The sequence below is a fragment of the Felis catus genome, chromosome E3 (genome assembly GCF_018350175.1).
Source record: "Felis catus isolate Fca126 chromosome E3, F.catus_Fca126_mat1.0, whole genome shotgun sequence".
NCBI lineage: Eukaryota > Metazoa > Chordata > Mammalia > Carnivora > Felidae > Felis > Felis catus.
The window spans coordinates 18,012,784-18,025,854 of NC_058383.1; the positions used below are offsets into that span (position 1 = coordinate 18,012,784).

The window sequence follows — 13,071 nt, forward strand, 5'->3', positions numbered from 1 at the left end:
TATGGAACCTTTTTCCATTGTTTCGTGTCTTCTCCAATTTCTTTCATAAGCTTTCAGTATAGTTTGCAATGTGTAGCTTTTCACCTCTTTGGTTGGGTTTATTCCTAGGGATTTAATGGGTCTTGGTGCAGTTGTAGAATGTTATCCCTACTTTACAGATGAAGAAACTGAGGCAGAGGGGATGAAATCACCGACCCTAGGCCGCACACAGAGGAGGCAATGCAGCTCGGTGCCAGTGTCCCGTCCGCTCTTCTGTGGCTCCCCTGGCGCCTGGCTTAGGAGCAGGGAGGGGCAGGCTCTCTGGTGCCAGCTCCTATCTGCTGTGGTGTCTGGCTGCAAACAGCCCCTCACAGCCCTGCAGAAGGTCGGAACTGCAAGCCCAAACACTGGTGAGGAAGGGGCTGGGAGGGAAGAGCTTATCTTCATAGAACACAAGTTGCTCGAGTCACTTGGAAGCCTGAAACCCTCTGATGACCCGGGATGACCTCCTGGATGTCTGCGGGCTGGGCGGGGGTGGTCGCAGATCCAGACCCTTTGAATGCCCGCAGCCCCCACCCCTACCTCACCCCGTTCTGCCCTGCAGGACACCCTCTCTTTCTCTGGGCTGGAGAACTTTGCATCACCCTAGCGCCTACCGTGTATGAGGCACCTTCCAGGGTCTGCCGGGACAGCAGACAGAAACACCTTGCACCGTCACAGAGCTCACATGCTGGTAGGGCCAGCCAGCCAGAAACAAGATAGGGAAGTAGAAGATACAGCATTCGAGAAGGTGAGAAGTGCTGTGGAGAGAAACGTGTGGGGGGCGGAAATGGGGGGGTGCAGACCAGGGGGGTGGGCACAATTTGACTAGGGTGGCCAGACAGAGCCAGAAGCTATTATTTGAGCAAAAACTTGTGAGGAAACAACAACAACAACAACCAAACAACCATAGCAACAAAATAAGCAAACAAAACAAAAACCCCTATCTATGAAAAAAGGAGCCATCTAGATATCTGGGTGAAGAGCCTTCCAGGTGGGGGCATGACAGCACCAAGGCCCCAAGGCTCACATTTTTCAGATACAAATGGAAGCCTTGGTGGTAGGAGCAGGGGGAATAAGGGCAGGAGAGGGAGGGAGAGAGGGGGGGAGGGGCAGATCACGTATGGCCTCGTTGGCCATTCTGAGGACTTGAGGCGGGTGGGCACGGTCTTCAGGTGTAGAGCAGCTGAAGGGTAGGATCAGATGTGTGATCTGGGGCCCTCTGGCTGTTCTGTTGGAAAGAGAGCATCCAAAGGAGGATGAGGTCACAGGGAAGGAGACTGGTGCATGTACTGGGTGAGAGTAGGAGAGGTTTGGATCAGGGGGTAGTGGTGATGAGGAGATAGGCAGACTCTGGATCTTTCTGTGTTATTTTCAAAATTTTGGGGGCACCTAGCCAGCCTAGTTGCTGGAGTGTGCAACTCTTGATATGGGGGTCATAGGTTTGAGATCCACATTGGGTGAAGAGATTACTTAAAAATAAAAAATTTTAGGGGCGCCTGGGTGGCTCAGTGGGTTAAGTGTCTTTTTTTTTTTTTAAGCTTATTTATTTTGAGAAAGAGAGAGAGAGCATGAGTAGGGGAGGGGCAGAGAGAGGGAGAGAGAGAACCTCAAGCAGGCTTGAACTCATGAAACATGAGATCATGACCTGAGCTGAAATCAAAAGTCAGATACTTAACTGGACCACCCAGGCATCTGACTTTTGATTTTGGCTCAGGTCATGATCTCACTGTACCTGAGATCAAGCCCCAAGCGTTCTCTCTCTCTCTCTTTCTCTCTCTCAAAATAAATAAACTTAAAAAAATTTTTTTTTTTTAGCGTTTATTTATTTTTGAGACAGAGAGAGACAGAGCATGAACGGGGAGGGTCAGAGAGAGGGAGACACAGAGTCTGAAACAGGCTCCAGGCTCTGAGCTGTCAGCACAGAGCTCGATGCGGGGCTCAAACTCACGGACCGCGAGATCATGACCTGAGCTGAAGTCGGCCGCTCAACCGACTGAGCCACCCAGGCGCCCCAATAAACAAACTTTAAAAACAAAAAAACATGTCCCCCTGCTGTATGCCTAAGCAAATAATAGACGGGTGGTAGAATTACATTTTCAGTACAGCATCTGGATGCATCATAAAAACTTCGTAGTTCTCAGAAGCCTCCTCTGGGTTTTTTTGTTCTTGCCCTTGGGGAAGTGTGATGACCCCATCCAGCGTTTTTGTTAATGACCACTAATTAAAAGACTTCTTCAGGGGCCTGGGTGGCTCAGTTGGTTAAGCATCTGACTTCAGCTCAGGTCAAGATCTCGCGGCCTGTGGGTTCAAGTCCTGCATTGGGCTCTGTGTTGACTGACAGCTCAGAGCCTGGAGCCTGCTTCGGATTCTGTGTCTCCCTCTCCCTCTTCCCCTTCCCCTCCCCCTCCCCCATTCGCACTGTGTGTGTGTGTGTGTGTGTGTGTGTGTGTGTGAAAAATAAAATAAACATTTAAAAAAAAAAGACTTCTTTCTCTTATGAGTAACCGAGTAGAGAATTAAGATTTGGAAGACATTCTTTCTCGCTTTTTTATTCCATAGTTGTCTTCTCAAATCTCAGGGCAGGTGCTAAACAAATGAGGGAAATGATGGCCCAGGAAAATGTTAAAATATATGAGAATATAGGAACAGCCCCACGGAAGAGGTGCACCGGGCATCAATGAGGAAGGGGGTGGAGCTTCTGTGCCTTCTGGGAGCGCACGGCTCTCCTCGAATCCCCACAGCTCAACCAACCCAGGAGCTTCTCCACTCTCTGTGAACATTTTGACACATACGCTTCATTTTTATCTCCTCCATTATTACTTTTATTGTTATTACTGTTATTTGTGTGGAATCTTTTTTAAATTTTTTTATTAAAATTTTTTGTTTTATTTTCATTTTTTACATTTACTTATTTTTTTGAGAGACATAGAGCGCACGTTGGGGAGTGGCAGATAGAGAGGGAGACACAGAATCCGAAGCAGGCTCCAGGCTCCTAGCTGTCAGCACAGAGTCCAACGCGGGGCTCAAACTCACAAACTGTGAGATCACGACCTGAGCCGAAGTTGGATGCTTAACCAACTAAGCCACCCAGGCGCCCCAATGTGTGTAATCGTTTAAGAGGAAGTTGCTGCATTGTGCACCTTCACTCCTATGTGCTTCGACGATGTATTTTCTGCAAACTAGAACATTCTCTGTTGTAACCAGCATGTACTTATCAAGTTCAGGAAAGTGAATGTGAATTCAATATTACCGTCTACTCTACAGGCTGCATTCAGATTTGCCAACTGTTCCCATGGTGTCTTTGATAGCAACTTTTCCCCCTGATTCCGGGGTCCAATCTGTAATGCATTTTGTTGTCACATCTCTTCACTCTTTCAAGATCTGGAAGAATGTCTCAGGCTTTCTTTGTCCTTCCCAATGCTGACATTTTTGAAGAGTACAGGCCTGTTATTTTATAAAATGTCCCTCAATTTGATTTGCCATATATATATATATATATATATATATATATATATAATTTGAGAGAGAGAGAGAGAGAGAGAGAGAGAGAGAGAGAATATGAGCAGGGGAGAGGGGCAGAGGGAGGGAGATTGAGGATTCCAATCAGACTCCATGCTCAGAGCGGAGCTGGATGTGGGGCTCATGACCTTGGGCTCATGACCTGAACTGAAATCAAGAGTTGAATGCTCAACTGACCAAGCCAGCCAGGCGCCCCTTGCCCGATGTCTCTTAACAATCAGGTTCTGCATTGTTGCTGGGACTACCACAGATGTGATTTTGTGTCCTTCTCAGTGCACCATATCTGCAGCCTCCCAATGTTGGTTTGCCCCATGACTGGTGATGTTAAGTTTGATCACTTGGTTGGAGCACCTAGCTAGCTCAGTCAGTGAAGCAGTGACTTTTGATCTCGGGGTTGTGAGTTTCAGCCCTGTGTTGGGTGTAGAGATTACTTGAAAATAAAATCTTAAAAAAAAAGTGCGATCATTCCGTTCAGATGATGTCTGCTTGATCTCTCCACCGTGAAGTTGCTAATTTTCCTTCGTAATGTGTATATATCTGGTGGGGAGATATTTTAAGCCTGTAAAAATATCATATATGCACCCCGCCCCTGCTGCCCCAATTTTACTCCACAGTTCATTCTTACTTGAATCAGTTATGTGGTGGCTGTAGATTGGTCATTTTAAAACTCTACATTCCTTCTACAATGATCCAGTAGCTACTGGAAAAGCTTTCCTACCACTCTCCCTCCTCTCTCCCATCTTCCTCCCTTCCCCCTTCCCTCTGTCTTTCTGGTAGTTTCAGGAGCCATATGAACTCATGGGTTCTTTCTTTATTCAGTGCATTAATCGATCACTACACTTATTCATTTTGATGCTCGAGGTGTCTCTGCTTTGGCCCCGGGGAAACTCCTTCAAGCTAGTCCCTTGTCCCTTTGACCCGTTCCTATCATTCTTTGAGCACGGCCTTACTTCCTGATGCAACAAGATATTCCAGGCTTACCTTGTGCCTTTCCTGCCCCGGCTTTGGAATCAGCCATTTTCTTAGGAGCCCTGGTTCCTTTCTAAGGAGAGAGGTATTTAGGAGCCAAGATCTGGGTTTCAGGTGCTGGCCCCATTTTGAAGGTAGAGATCGCAGGATGTACAGACACATTAGATGTAGGGTATAAAGGAAGGAGCGGAGTCCCCATTCCTTTCAGCTTTTGAAGACATTGCTTCTCTGAAGTTTTCCTAGGCGCTTCCCAAGGCTGGCTCTAGCCCTTATTTTAGCAGGTCTTCTATTATTTGAATCATTTATACACAAACATGTCTCTGCATGTAGCCCAGTAGTTAAATTTCCGACCCTGGTACTACCTGGGAGATCCTTATCCTTGGCCTTGGGTCCTTAGACCAACCTGGTTTTGAAGCTCATCTCTAGCCCTTGCTGGTTGCCTGAGCCTTGACAAGTCTCTGAACTGTTCTGTTTCTTAGTTTCTCCACCTGCCGAATTAGGGGTGATGATCAGTATCTCACAGGATTGTTGTGAAGAGTAAATACTATGTAAATGTGAAGTGCTTGGCACTGAGCCTGGCCTGTTCTAGGACAGGTCACTTAATCTCTCTGTACTTGGCCTTCTCACCTGTAAAATGGGCTTGCTGTGAGGAGCAGCTGGGACCATGCACAGAGAACCTTTGGTTCTGTACCTGGCAGAGTGCTGCTACCAGATTTTCGAAGTAATGCCCTTCTGTGATGTCTTTTTCACATTTTCATGATCTCTCCCTCCACCCCAGGGTCTACAGTCTGTGCAGATAGGTCCCTGTTTCTTGAGCGCTTCAGGCTAGAGCCCGGGCCCTGCCCGGTTCTCTCTTCTTTCCCCGGAACTGGGGTCCCGCATAGAGCCTGGGGAACATCCAACTTTGTCAGCAGCAATTTGGTTGAAATGACATTTTGTTGTTGTTGTTTTTTTTTTTTTTTAAACGTTTATTTATTTTTGGGACAGAGAGAGACAGAGCATGAACGGGGGAGGGGCAGAGAGAGAGGGAGACACAGAATTGGAAACAGGCTCCAGGCTCTGAGCCATCAGCCCAGAGCCCGACGCGGGGCTCGAACTCACGGACCGCGAGATCGTGACCTGGCTGAAGTCGGACGCCCAACCGACTGCGCCACCCAGGCGCCCCTGAAATGACATTTTGTCAAAAATGCATTGTGCTTCAGTAATTGTTTTAAAGATTGGGAAACTGGGAATCTCTGTGTAGTCTTACAAATATTTTGGTTGACTTTTAGAATTAAAAAAAAAAAAAAGAAAGAAAGAAAGAAAGAAATTTTAACCTGGGCGCCTGGGTGGCTCTGTCGGTTAAGTGACCAACGCTTGGTTTCGGCTCAGGTCATGGTCTCACGGTTTGTGAGTTTGAGCCCCCCGTGTCAGGCTCTGCGCTGACAGTGCAGAGTCTGCTTGGGATTCTGTCTCCCTCCCTCCCTGCCCCTCCCTTCTCGTGCTCTCTAAGATAAATAAATCGACTTAAAAAAATTTAACCTCCAATTACTTCTCAGCCAATTGTTTGTACCTTTCTATTTGCCGTAGTAAAATGTTAAAATAACCTAAATGTCTGACAATGGAATGGCTTTTTTCTTTTTTTTCCTCTTCTTTCCTTCCTTCTTCTGTTCAGTTAAGCGCAGAACAGTATGTAGAATAAGATGTAATGTAATGAAATACATGCATATATGCTTGCGTAAGCACAGATGTAACGCACAACTTTGCTCTGAACGTTTATCTGGTGGCAGGGTTTGGAGCTTTTCCACTCTCCTGACTGTCGGGGAGGCAATCCGCCAGGGCGCTGAGCATCCCCGCACACTCCTGCTCGCATGCCAAGAACACAGGTCCCAGCTGCTCTACATCCGGGCCATTTCTTGGGGCTATTCTCTGGGCTGAGTGACTGAGGGACACAGTAATGTTGCCCTGAAGAGCAGGCTTGCTTACCACCTGCTCAAACAGGGGGAAAGGCCCCAAGCTCAGAGTTCCTTAGCAGCAGGGCAAGCCCCTGTGTGTCACCCTTGTGGGACGTGGGGGCGAGGGGAACTGATGCAAACATTATCCTCCTGCCTGCTCTGCTGTGAGTGATGGATTCCCCTGTCTGGGACCCAGGTGTCTCATGTATCTGTCAGAGGAACTCCTTAGCTTGTGCGTGGCGTATAACCCCAGGCCTTCACACGGGCCTGTTCAATCACTTATCACGTACATATACTTTTTTACAACACAAAAATCGGTTTGGGGTCACCTGGGTGGCTTTGTCAGCTGAGCGTCTGACTCTTGATTTTGGGTCAGGTCCCAGGGTCATCGAATTGAGTTCCATGTAGGGCTCCGTGCTGAAAAGTGGAGTCGGCTTGGGATTCTCTCTTTCTCTGCCTGTCTATCCTGCTCATGCATGCTCTCTCTCAAAAAATAAATAAATAAATAAATAAATAAATAAATAAATAAAAACGTGGTTTTGATTTTTTAAAATATTTATTTTTGAGAGAGAGAGAGAGAGAGAGAACGAGTGGGAGAGGGGCAGAAGGTGAGAGAGACGCAGAATCTAAAGCAGGCTCCAGGTTCTGAGCTGTCAGTACAAAGCCCGATGCGGGGTTCCAACTCGTGAACCGGGAGATCATGACCTGAGCCGGTCGGATGTTTAACCGACTGAGCCACCCAGGCACCTCTGGTTTTGATTTTTTTTTTTTTCTTTTAAAGAAAGGCAAAAAGCCAAAATCACACTCATGCAGAAAGTCAAGGCTTACAAATTAGAAGAGAGAAACAGAAATAAACAAATAAATAAATAAGTGAACAAATGTGTATACACACACAAAAAGAAGGAGGAGTAGGAAAAAGAAAACAATTAGAGGAAATTCAGAAAACAGCAACTATCAAAAGAAGAAAATAAAGGACCCCCTACTCATACCTATCCAAAGAAACTTGGTTAATGCCTCGGTAGATGTTTTTCCAGACTGTTTTCCATATAGCTTCCCACATCTTTATTAGTTTTCCCCCCAAATAAAATCATGACGAATGAGTGCTTCGTAACCACCTTGGTCTAGTTAAGCACCCCACAACTGGGACCCCGCGTGGTGGCCCCCCAAGCCACCAGTCTTGAGATGTCATCCAGACCCCATCGGGACTGCACGTGGCCTGCAAAGGCTTTCGCGGCCCCCCCAGCCAGAGCCGAGGCTTCTTACCCTGGTAGTTCCGGGGAGCTCTTGGGGCAGGAAAGGGTGCTACCCTGCTCTCGGGGGCAGGAAAGGGTGCTACCCTGGGTTTGGGCCTAACAACTTGGGAACCACAAATGCAAAGGAAGCCACCCTCCCCTCTCATGTCCTCCTCCGCACCCCCTGTTCTAGAGCACGGCTTCGCATCACACCGGCTCTGACCCTTATCCCTCTGCCAGCCTCGCCCCTCGCCGTCCTGGCTCCCAGCGAGGTCCCCGTTCCAGACCTCCCCTCGGCACCCACCACGACCCCACTTGCCTCAGCCAAGACCCCAGAGCCCCTGGCATCATCTCAGACCCCAGCAAGAGCGAGTGATGGAGCTGTCATCACACAGCAGCTGTGGGAGCAGGGCGGGTGGGGCAGGATGCCGGGGTGGGGTGGGTGGAGCCAGGGCCACTTCCTTTCCCCCTGGGGCCCATCTGCCCAGTCCTGCCCCAGCCTCAGGAGGAGTTGGAGTGGTCTGGTCCCAGCCCTGTGCCCTCATCAAGTGAGCTGGTATGGGGCGCGGCCTGGCGGGGCGGGAGACTTCGCGGCCGCGGGAGATGTGCTGTGGCTTGGAAAGGGTCTGGTAGATGACAGGAAAAGATCAGGAGCCACCGGGGCTGAATGGGGTCAGGGAGGGCCAGGGGGCTGGCCATCGCTGGAGCACGAGCAGCCAGGGCTCAGGGAGCCCGAGGATCAGGGCTGACGGCAGAGCGGCCAGCATCTGTGCCCTTGTTCTTTCTGATAATAGTAAAAGCAAGGGTGGAAAAAGCCGTTAAGCCGCAAGTTAGGCCTGGCAGTTAGCAGGGAAGTGGGCAGACGGGGAGGAGGGCCCGGCCAGGTTCTCCCCCTCAGCGCTTTGTGTGTTGGTATTTCTCCAGCTTCCCCTCCCTCAGGTCTCTGCTCCCGCTCACGCCTGTGGCCATGGGAATGATCCTGCTTCTCCTCCTCTTTGGGGGCGTCTGGACCCAAGAGACGAACTCAAAGCTTGTGGACGTCGCGACCACTTTGGGGATGTCTGCACCCACAAGACCCTCTGCTTCTTTGACCCCAACTTTCTCTGAGCCCCCAAACCTCAGCGTAGTGACCCCCAGTCCTGCAACAGCCAGGGTCCGCGAGGAGAGCAACGGCACCGGGCCCCAGATCTCCCCACCTTCTTCAGCTTCCTATACAGCCAATGAGGTGTTCTTTCTCGGGGCTTCCACTACTGCCGGTGGTGACCTCCATGTACCTGAGCCATCGGTCTCTGGGGAAGTTGCCACCAAGAAGTCATCAAACCTGGAAACTAATGCTCAATCACTAGAAGACTTTCTGGAACTTCACATTATGACTGATGGAACCACGGTAACCGGCTCTCTGGAGACCTCTGATGTCACCAGGGGACCCTCCGTCACCATGGCGACTGGCCCTCCAGAGACCTCTGATGTCACCTGGGGACCCTCCGTCACCATGGCGACTGGCCCTCCGGAGACCTCTGATGTCACCTGGGGACCCTCCGCCACCATGGCGACTGGCCCTCCGGAGACCTCTGATGTCACCTGGGGACCCTCCGCCACCATGGCCACTGGCCCTCCGGAGACCTCTGATGTCACCTGGGGACCCTCCGCCACCATGGCCACTGGCCCTCCGGAGACCTCTGATGTCACCTGGGGACCCTCCGCCACCATGGCCACTGGCCCTCCGGAGATCTCTGATGTCGCCAGGGGACCCTCTGCCACCATGGCAACTGGCTCTCTGAAGACCTCTGATGTAGCCAGTGTAACCCCTCTCGCCATGTCAACTGGCTTTCTGGCGAGACCTAAGGGGCCCAGGGGCTTCCCCACCTCCTCGGCAAAAACAACCCCCGTTTCTACAGGCACAGGCAGTAGGCATCCCTCATTAGTTCCCAAGAAAAATGGCTCCCTGCTGGTGGCTGTGGTTGTGGCCCTGGTGGTGTTCACGATCCTTGTGACCCTACTCCTGCTGTGGCGCCGGCGGCAGAAGAGGAGGACGGGGGCCCTGATACTAAGCAGGGGAGGAAAGCGCAACGGGGTAGTAGATGCCTGGGCTGGGCCGGCCCAGGTGTCTGACGAGGAGGCCCTGACAGCAGCAGCAGGCGGGTCTGGGGGCGGGAAGGGCCCCGGGGTCTCCGAGGGGGAAGCCTCTGGCCAGCGGCCCACACTCACCACTTTCTTCGATAGACGCAAGTCGCAACCGGGCTCCTTGGAGCTGGAGGAGCTGAAGGCCAGGCCGCCCCCCGTCCTAAACGGGGAGGAGGAGCCGCTGGTGGGCAGCAAGGATGAGGCTGTGGAGGCCCCTGCTTCCCAGGGGCCAGAGGCCGGAGATGTGGAGGCCCCTCAGTGCTTGTGAAAAACAGGAGCGCAGGTCAGAATGGCTCCCGGCCTTCACCACCTTCCCTCGTATCATCGCCTCCAGCTTCCTTGTCACGCAGCATCGTCTGGGTCCTCACCCTGTATGTTCATCCCGAGCTCTCATCCGGCTTCTCAACCCCAGGTCTCCCAGGCGGCACCCACACCCCCGGAACCAACAGACTTTCCTCATCAATCCCAACTGGTCCTCATCACCCTCTTCTCCACGTTTTTGTCCTTGAAATCAGCTGCTGAGTCTCCACAATGCCAAACTTCCTTGGCCAATGCCTTCTCAGAGGACTCCCCAGGGACACGGGAGTCTAGGAAGGAAGATGGGGACAACCCAGCAAACTCTCGCCGAGGATTGCTCTGGAAAGTGCTTTTGGCCCCATAGATTAGGACAGTCCGACCGGCTCAGCCCACGAACCTGCTTTGACACTGCGCAGTGCTCCGTGCCCGGCCACTGGCCATCAGAGCAGGGACTGGGGGGCGTCACCTAGATGTGCTCTCGGATCCTAGGCTGGTGCCTGGCCCACACTCCCCACCCCCTACCTGTGGATTGAGGCGGCAGCTCCTTCTCCTCCCGGGGGCAGAGGTGAGAAAAGTTTCCTGGCAGGTGTAGTCCTCCAGAAACCCTGGCACCCGCGTGTGTCCTGTCATGGGCGCAGCTTGCGTGCAAGAGGCCAGGCCTTGGCCGTGTTTGTGCAGGTGGCGGTGAGTAGGGCCGGCGTGTGGAGGGGACGGGGAGCTGCCAATCCGAGGAGCCCCTGAGAACATCTGTGTCCTCATCTTGGTTCAGGTGGGGTGGAGGCGGCAGAAGATTTAGCCATGTCTGTAGCCCAATAAAGAGCGTGGGGCTTGATAGACTGCGTGTGTGACCTGAGTGTGGTTCTTCAGCTCAGCCGCTGTTTCCCGTGCCCAGAGCCTCCCCCTACTCCAGCTGGCTTGCTCCCAAGGCAGGGGAGAGGAGGGCTGAGGTGGGGGGGGGGTGTTGCTGTTACCCGCTTAAAGTGGATTTTAAAATTTTAATTATTTGAGAGAGAGAGAGAGAGTGCAGGAGGCAGAGACAGAGGGAGGGGGAGAATCCCAAGCAGGCCCTGCACTAGCCCAGTGCAGGCCTCAAACGAGGGGAGGGTGAGCTCGTGAGATCCATCGTGACCTGAGCCGAAATCAAGAGTCAACTGACTGAGCCAGCCAGGCGGCCCTCGTTTAATGTGTTTGTATCTCCTCTTCCACTGGGGGCGGGCTCCTTCCCTTCTCCCAGAAAAGTCCGTGAGACTGACAGGCCCATAGACATGGGAGCTTCCCCTGCGGTTCTGGGATGGGATGGTTGGGAGCGGGGAGAAGACCCCACCCCAGGCCAGAGCCCAAGGGGCCACAGGGCGCCAGAGATAGTTGGTATTTCCCCAGGACAAAGAGGAAATTTGCAAAGAGGAAGTTGTTGAGTCAGAGGGTGCAGTGGCTGAGAGGAGACAGGTTGACCCACAGAAAGGCCCTTGGGAAGTTGAGTGTGTGACTGCCCGTGGCCTGACCTGGAGGGGAGGGGAACAGCTCAGGGGTGCATCTGTTCTTGTGGTTCGGGGAGGGGAGGGGAGAGAAGGGACAGAAAGTGGCCACGGAAGATGGGGGTAGAAAGTGACCATGGGTCCACTTGGCCACCGTGGCTTGTGCCACCTGTGCTTGGACTGGGGACAGGCTGAGCTGGGACGAATGCAGCCCTCGCCAGTCATGCCGCCATGGCTGGGTGGAAGGTGTTTGCCAGGCTGAAAAGGGGGGAAAGGCCCCCTCAGCAGAGGGGGCAGTAAACGCAAAGTTGCCATAAGGGCCGTGTGACTAGTTTCATGGCGCACGTTGGAATGGGTGCAGCAGATACTATAAGACCAAAAGGGGGCCGGGGTGGGGTGGGGAGAGAAACAAAAGAGAAAATTATCAAGTGTGGTAATGAAAGGGCCAAACATATCGAGTACGAAAATGTTTGTAAATGGCTTATTACACCATGTCCTCCAAAACTACGCAATAAAACGTCTATAATATAATGTCACCGGGGAACAAAGAGCTAGTTACTCATCTGTAAATACGTATGAATCTAGGTTTGTAATGAAAATGCAAAAACATGGACGTTTGTGGAAAAAAAAAAAAAGAAAAGAACTTGAAGGAAATATCCCAAATGTTCGTTGTGGTTATCTGTCAGGTGAGAGGTTTACGAATGATTGTTACTTTGTTTCTACTTTTCTGTATTTTCCCAGTTTTATGTAATAAATACCTATCACTTTTACGATTAGAAAAAAATAGTACCAAGAAGGTATTCGCTGGGGGGATGGGGTGTCTGGTTCAAGGACATGAGGTGGGAAGGGCGGGCTGGAGCCCCACTGTGAAGGACTAGGGAGTTTGGATTCAGTTCTGAAAGCAGTGGGGAGGTCACCAAACCTAAGTCTGTTCTAGACTCTTCCAGGGCCTCTCAGACCCATCATCAAACCCCACTTCTTCCTGTCTTTGCCTCTTGGGTACCAAGTTCCCCTGACTCCACGTCCATGGTCCCTTAGAGCCTTTCCTTCCCCCAGGCCCCAACCCACCTTGCCTGGGTCCTGCCCAGACTTCTCTTTGGGTTTCTTGACCATAACCTCTTCTACCCTCTGCCCATGATGCTCCCAATGACTCTTCTACAAGGGTTCAGATTCCCTCCTAATGAGGTCAAGACAGAGCCTTAGCTTGAAGATAAGACTCCTTCGAGATCTGGCCCTGACTGGTCAGCCCTTGGTGCAAACACTCTATGCCCTCCAGCCACATCACATTCCTTGTAGGTCCCTGAATAGGCCATGTGTTTTTCTTGATGTGTGCTTGAGGGTGTAGTTCAAAATGTTAAAAATATTTATTTTGTCCAGACAGTAACAAGTTAATAACCAGCACATTCCAGTTTCTTAGTAACAGGATTCACACACACACACACACACACACACACACACACACACACGTACACATGATGTACTATACTTCATCTTATATTT

The 13,071-nt window shown here is 51.3% G+C and overlaps 1 protein-coding gene across 1 annotated transcript; it reads left to right on the forward strand.

Moving 5' to 3' along the window:
* The first annotated feature begins 8,171 nt into the window (after positions 1-8,171).
* On the forward strand, positions 8,172-12,341 carry SPN (sialophorin). Its single transcript, XM_006942153.4, has 2 exons — positions 8,172-8,223; positions 8,615-12,341. Exon 2 carries the CDS (start codon positions 8,643-8,645, stop codon positions 10,065-10,067), a length of 1,425 nt encoding a protein of 474 aa, XP_006942215.3. The 5' UTR covers positions 8,172-8,223; positions 8,615-8,642; the 3' UTR covers positions 10,068-12,341.
* The last annotated feature ends 730 nt before the right edge of the window (positions 12,342-13,071 follow it).

What these genes read in the sequence shown, in the direction of transcription:
- SPN (XM_006942153.4), top strand. Translation starts at nt 8,643, where the DNA reads ATGGGAATGATCCTGCTTCTCCTCCTCTTTGGGGGCGTCTGGACCCAA.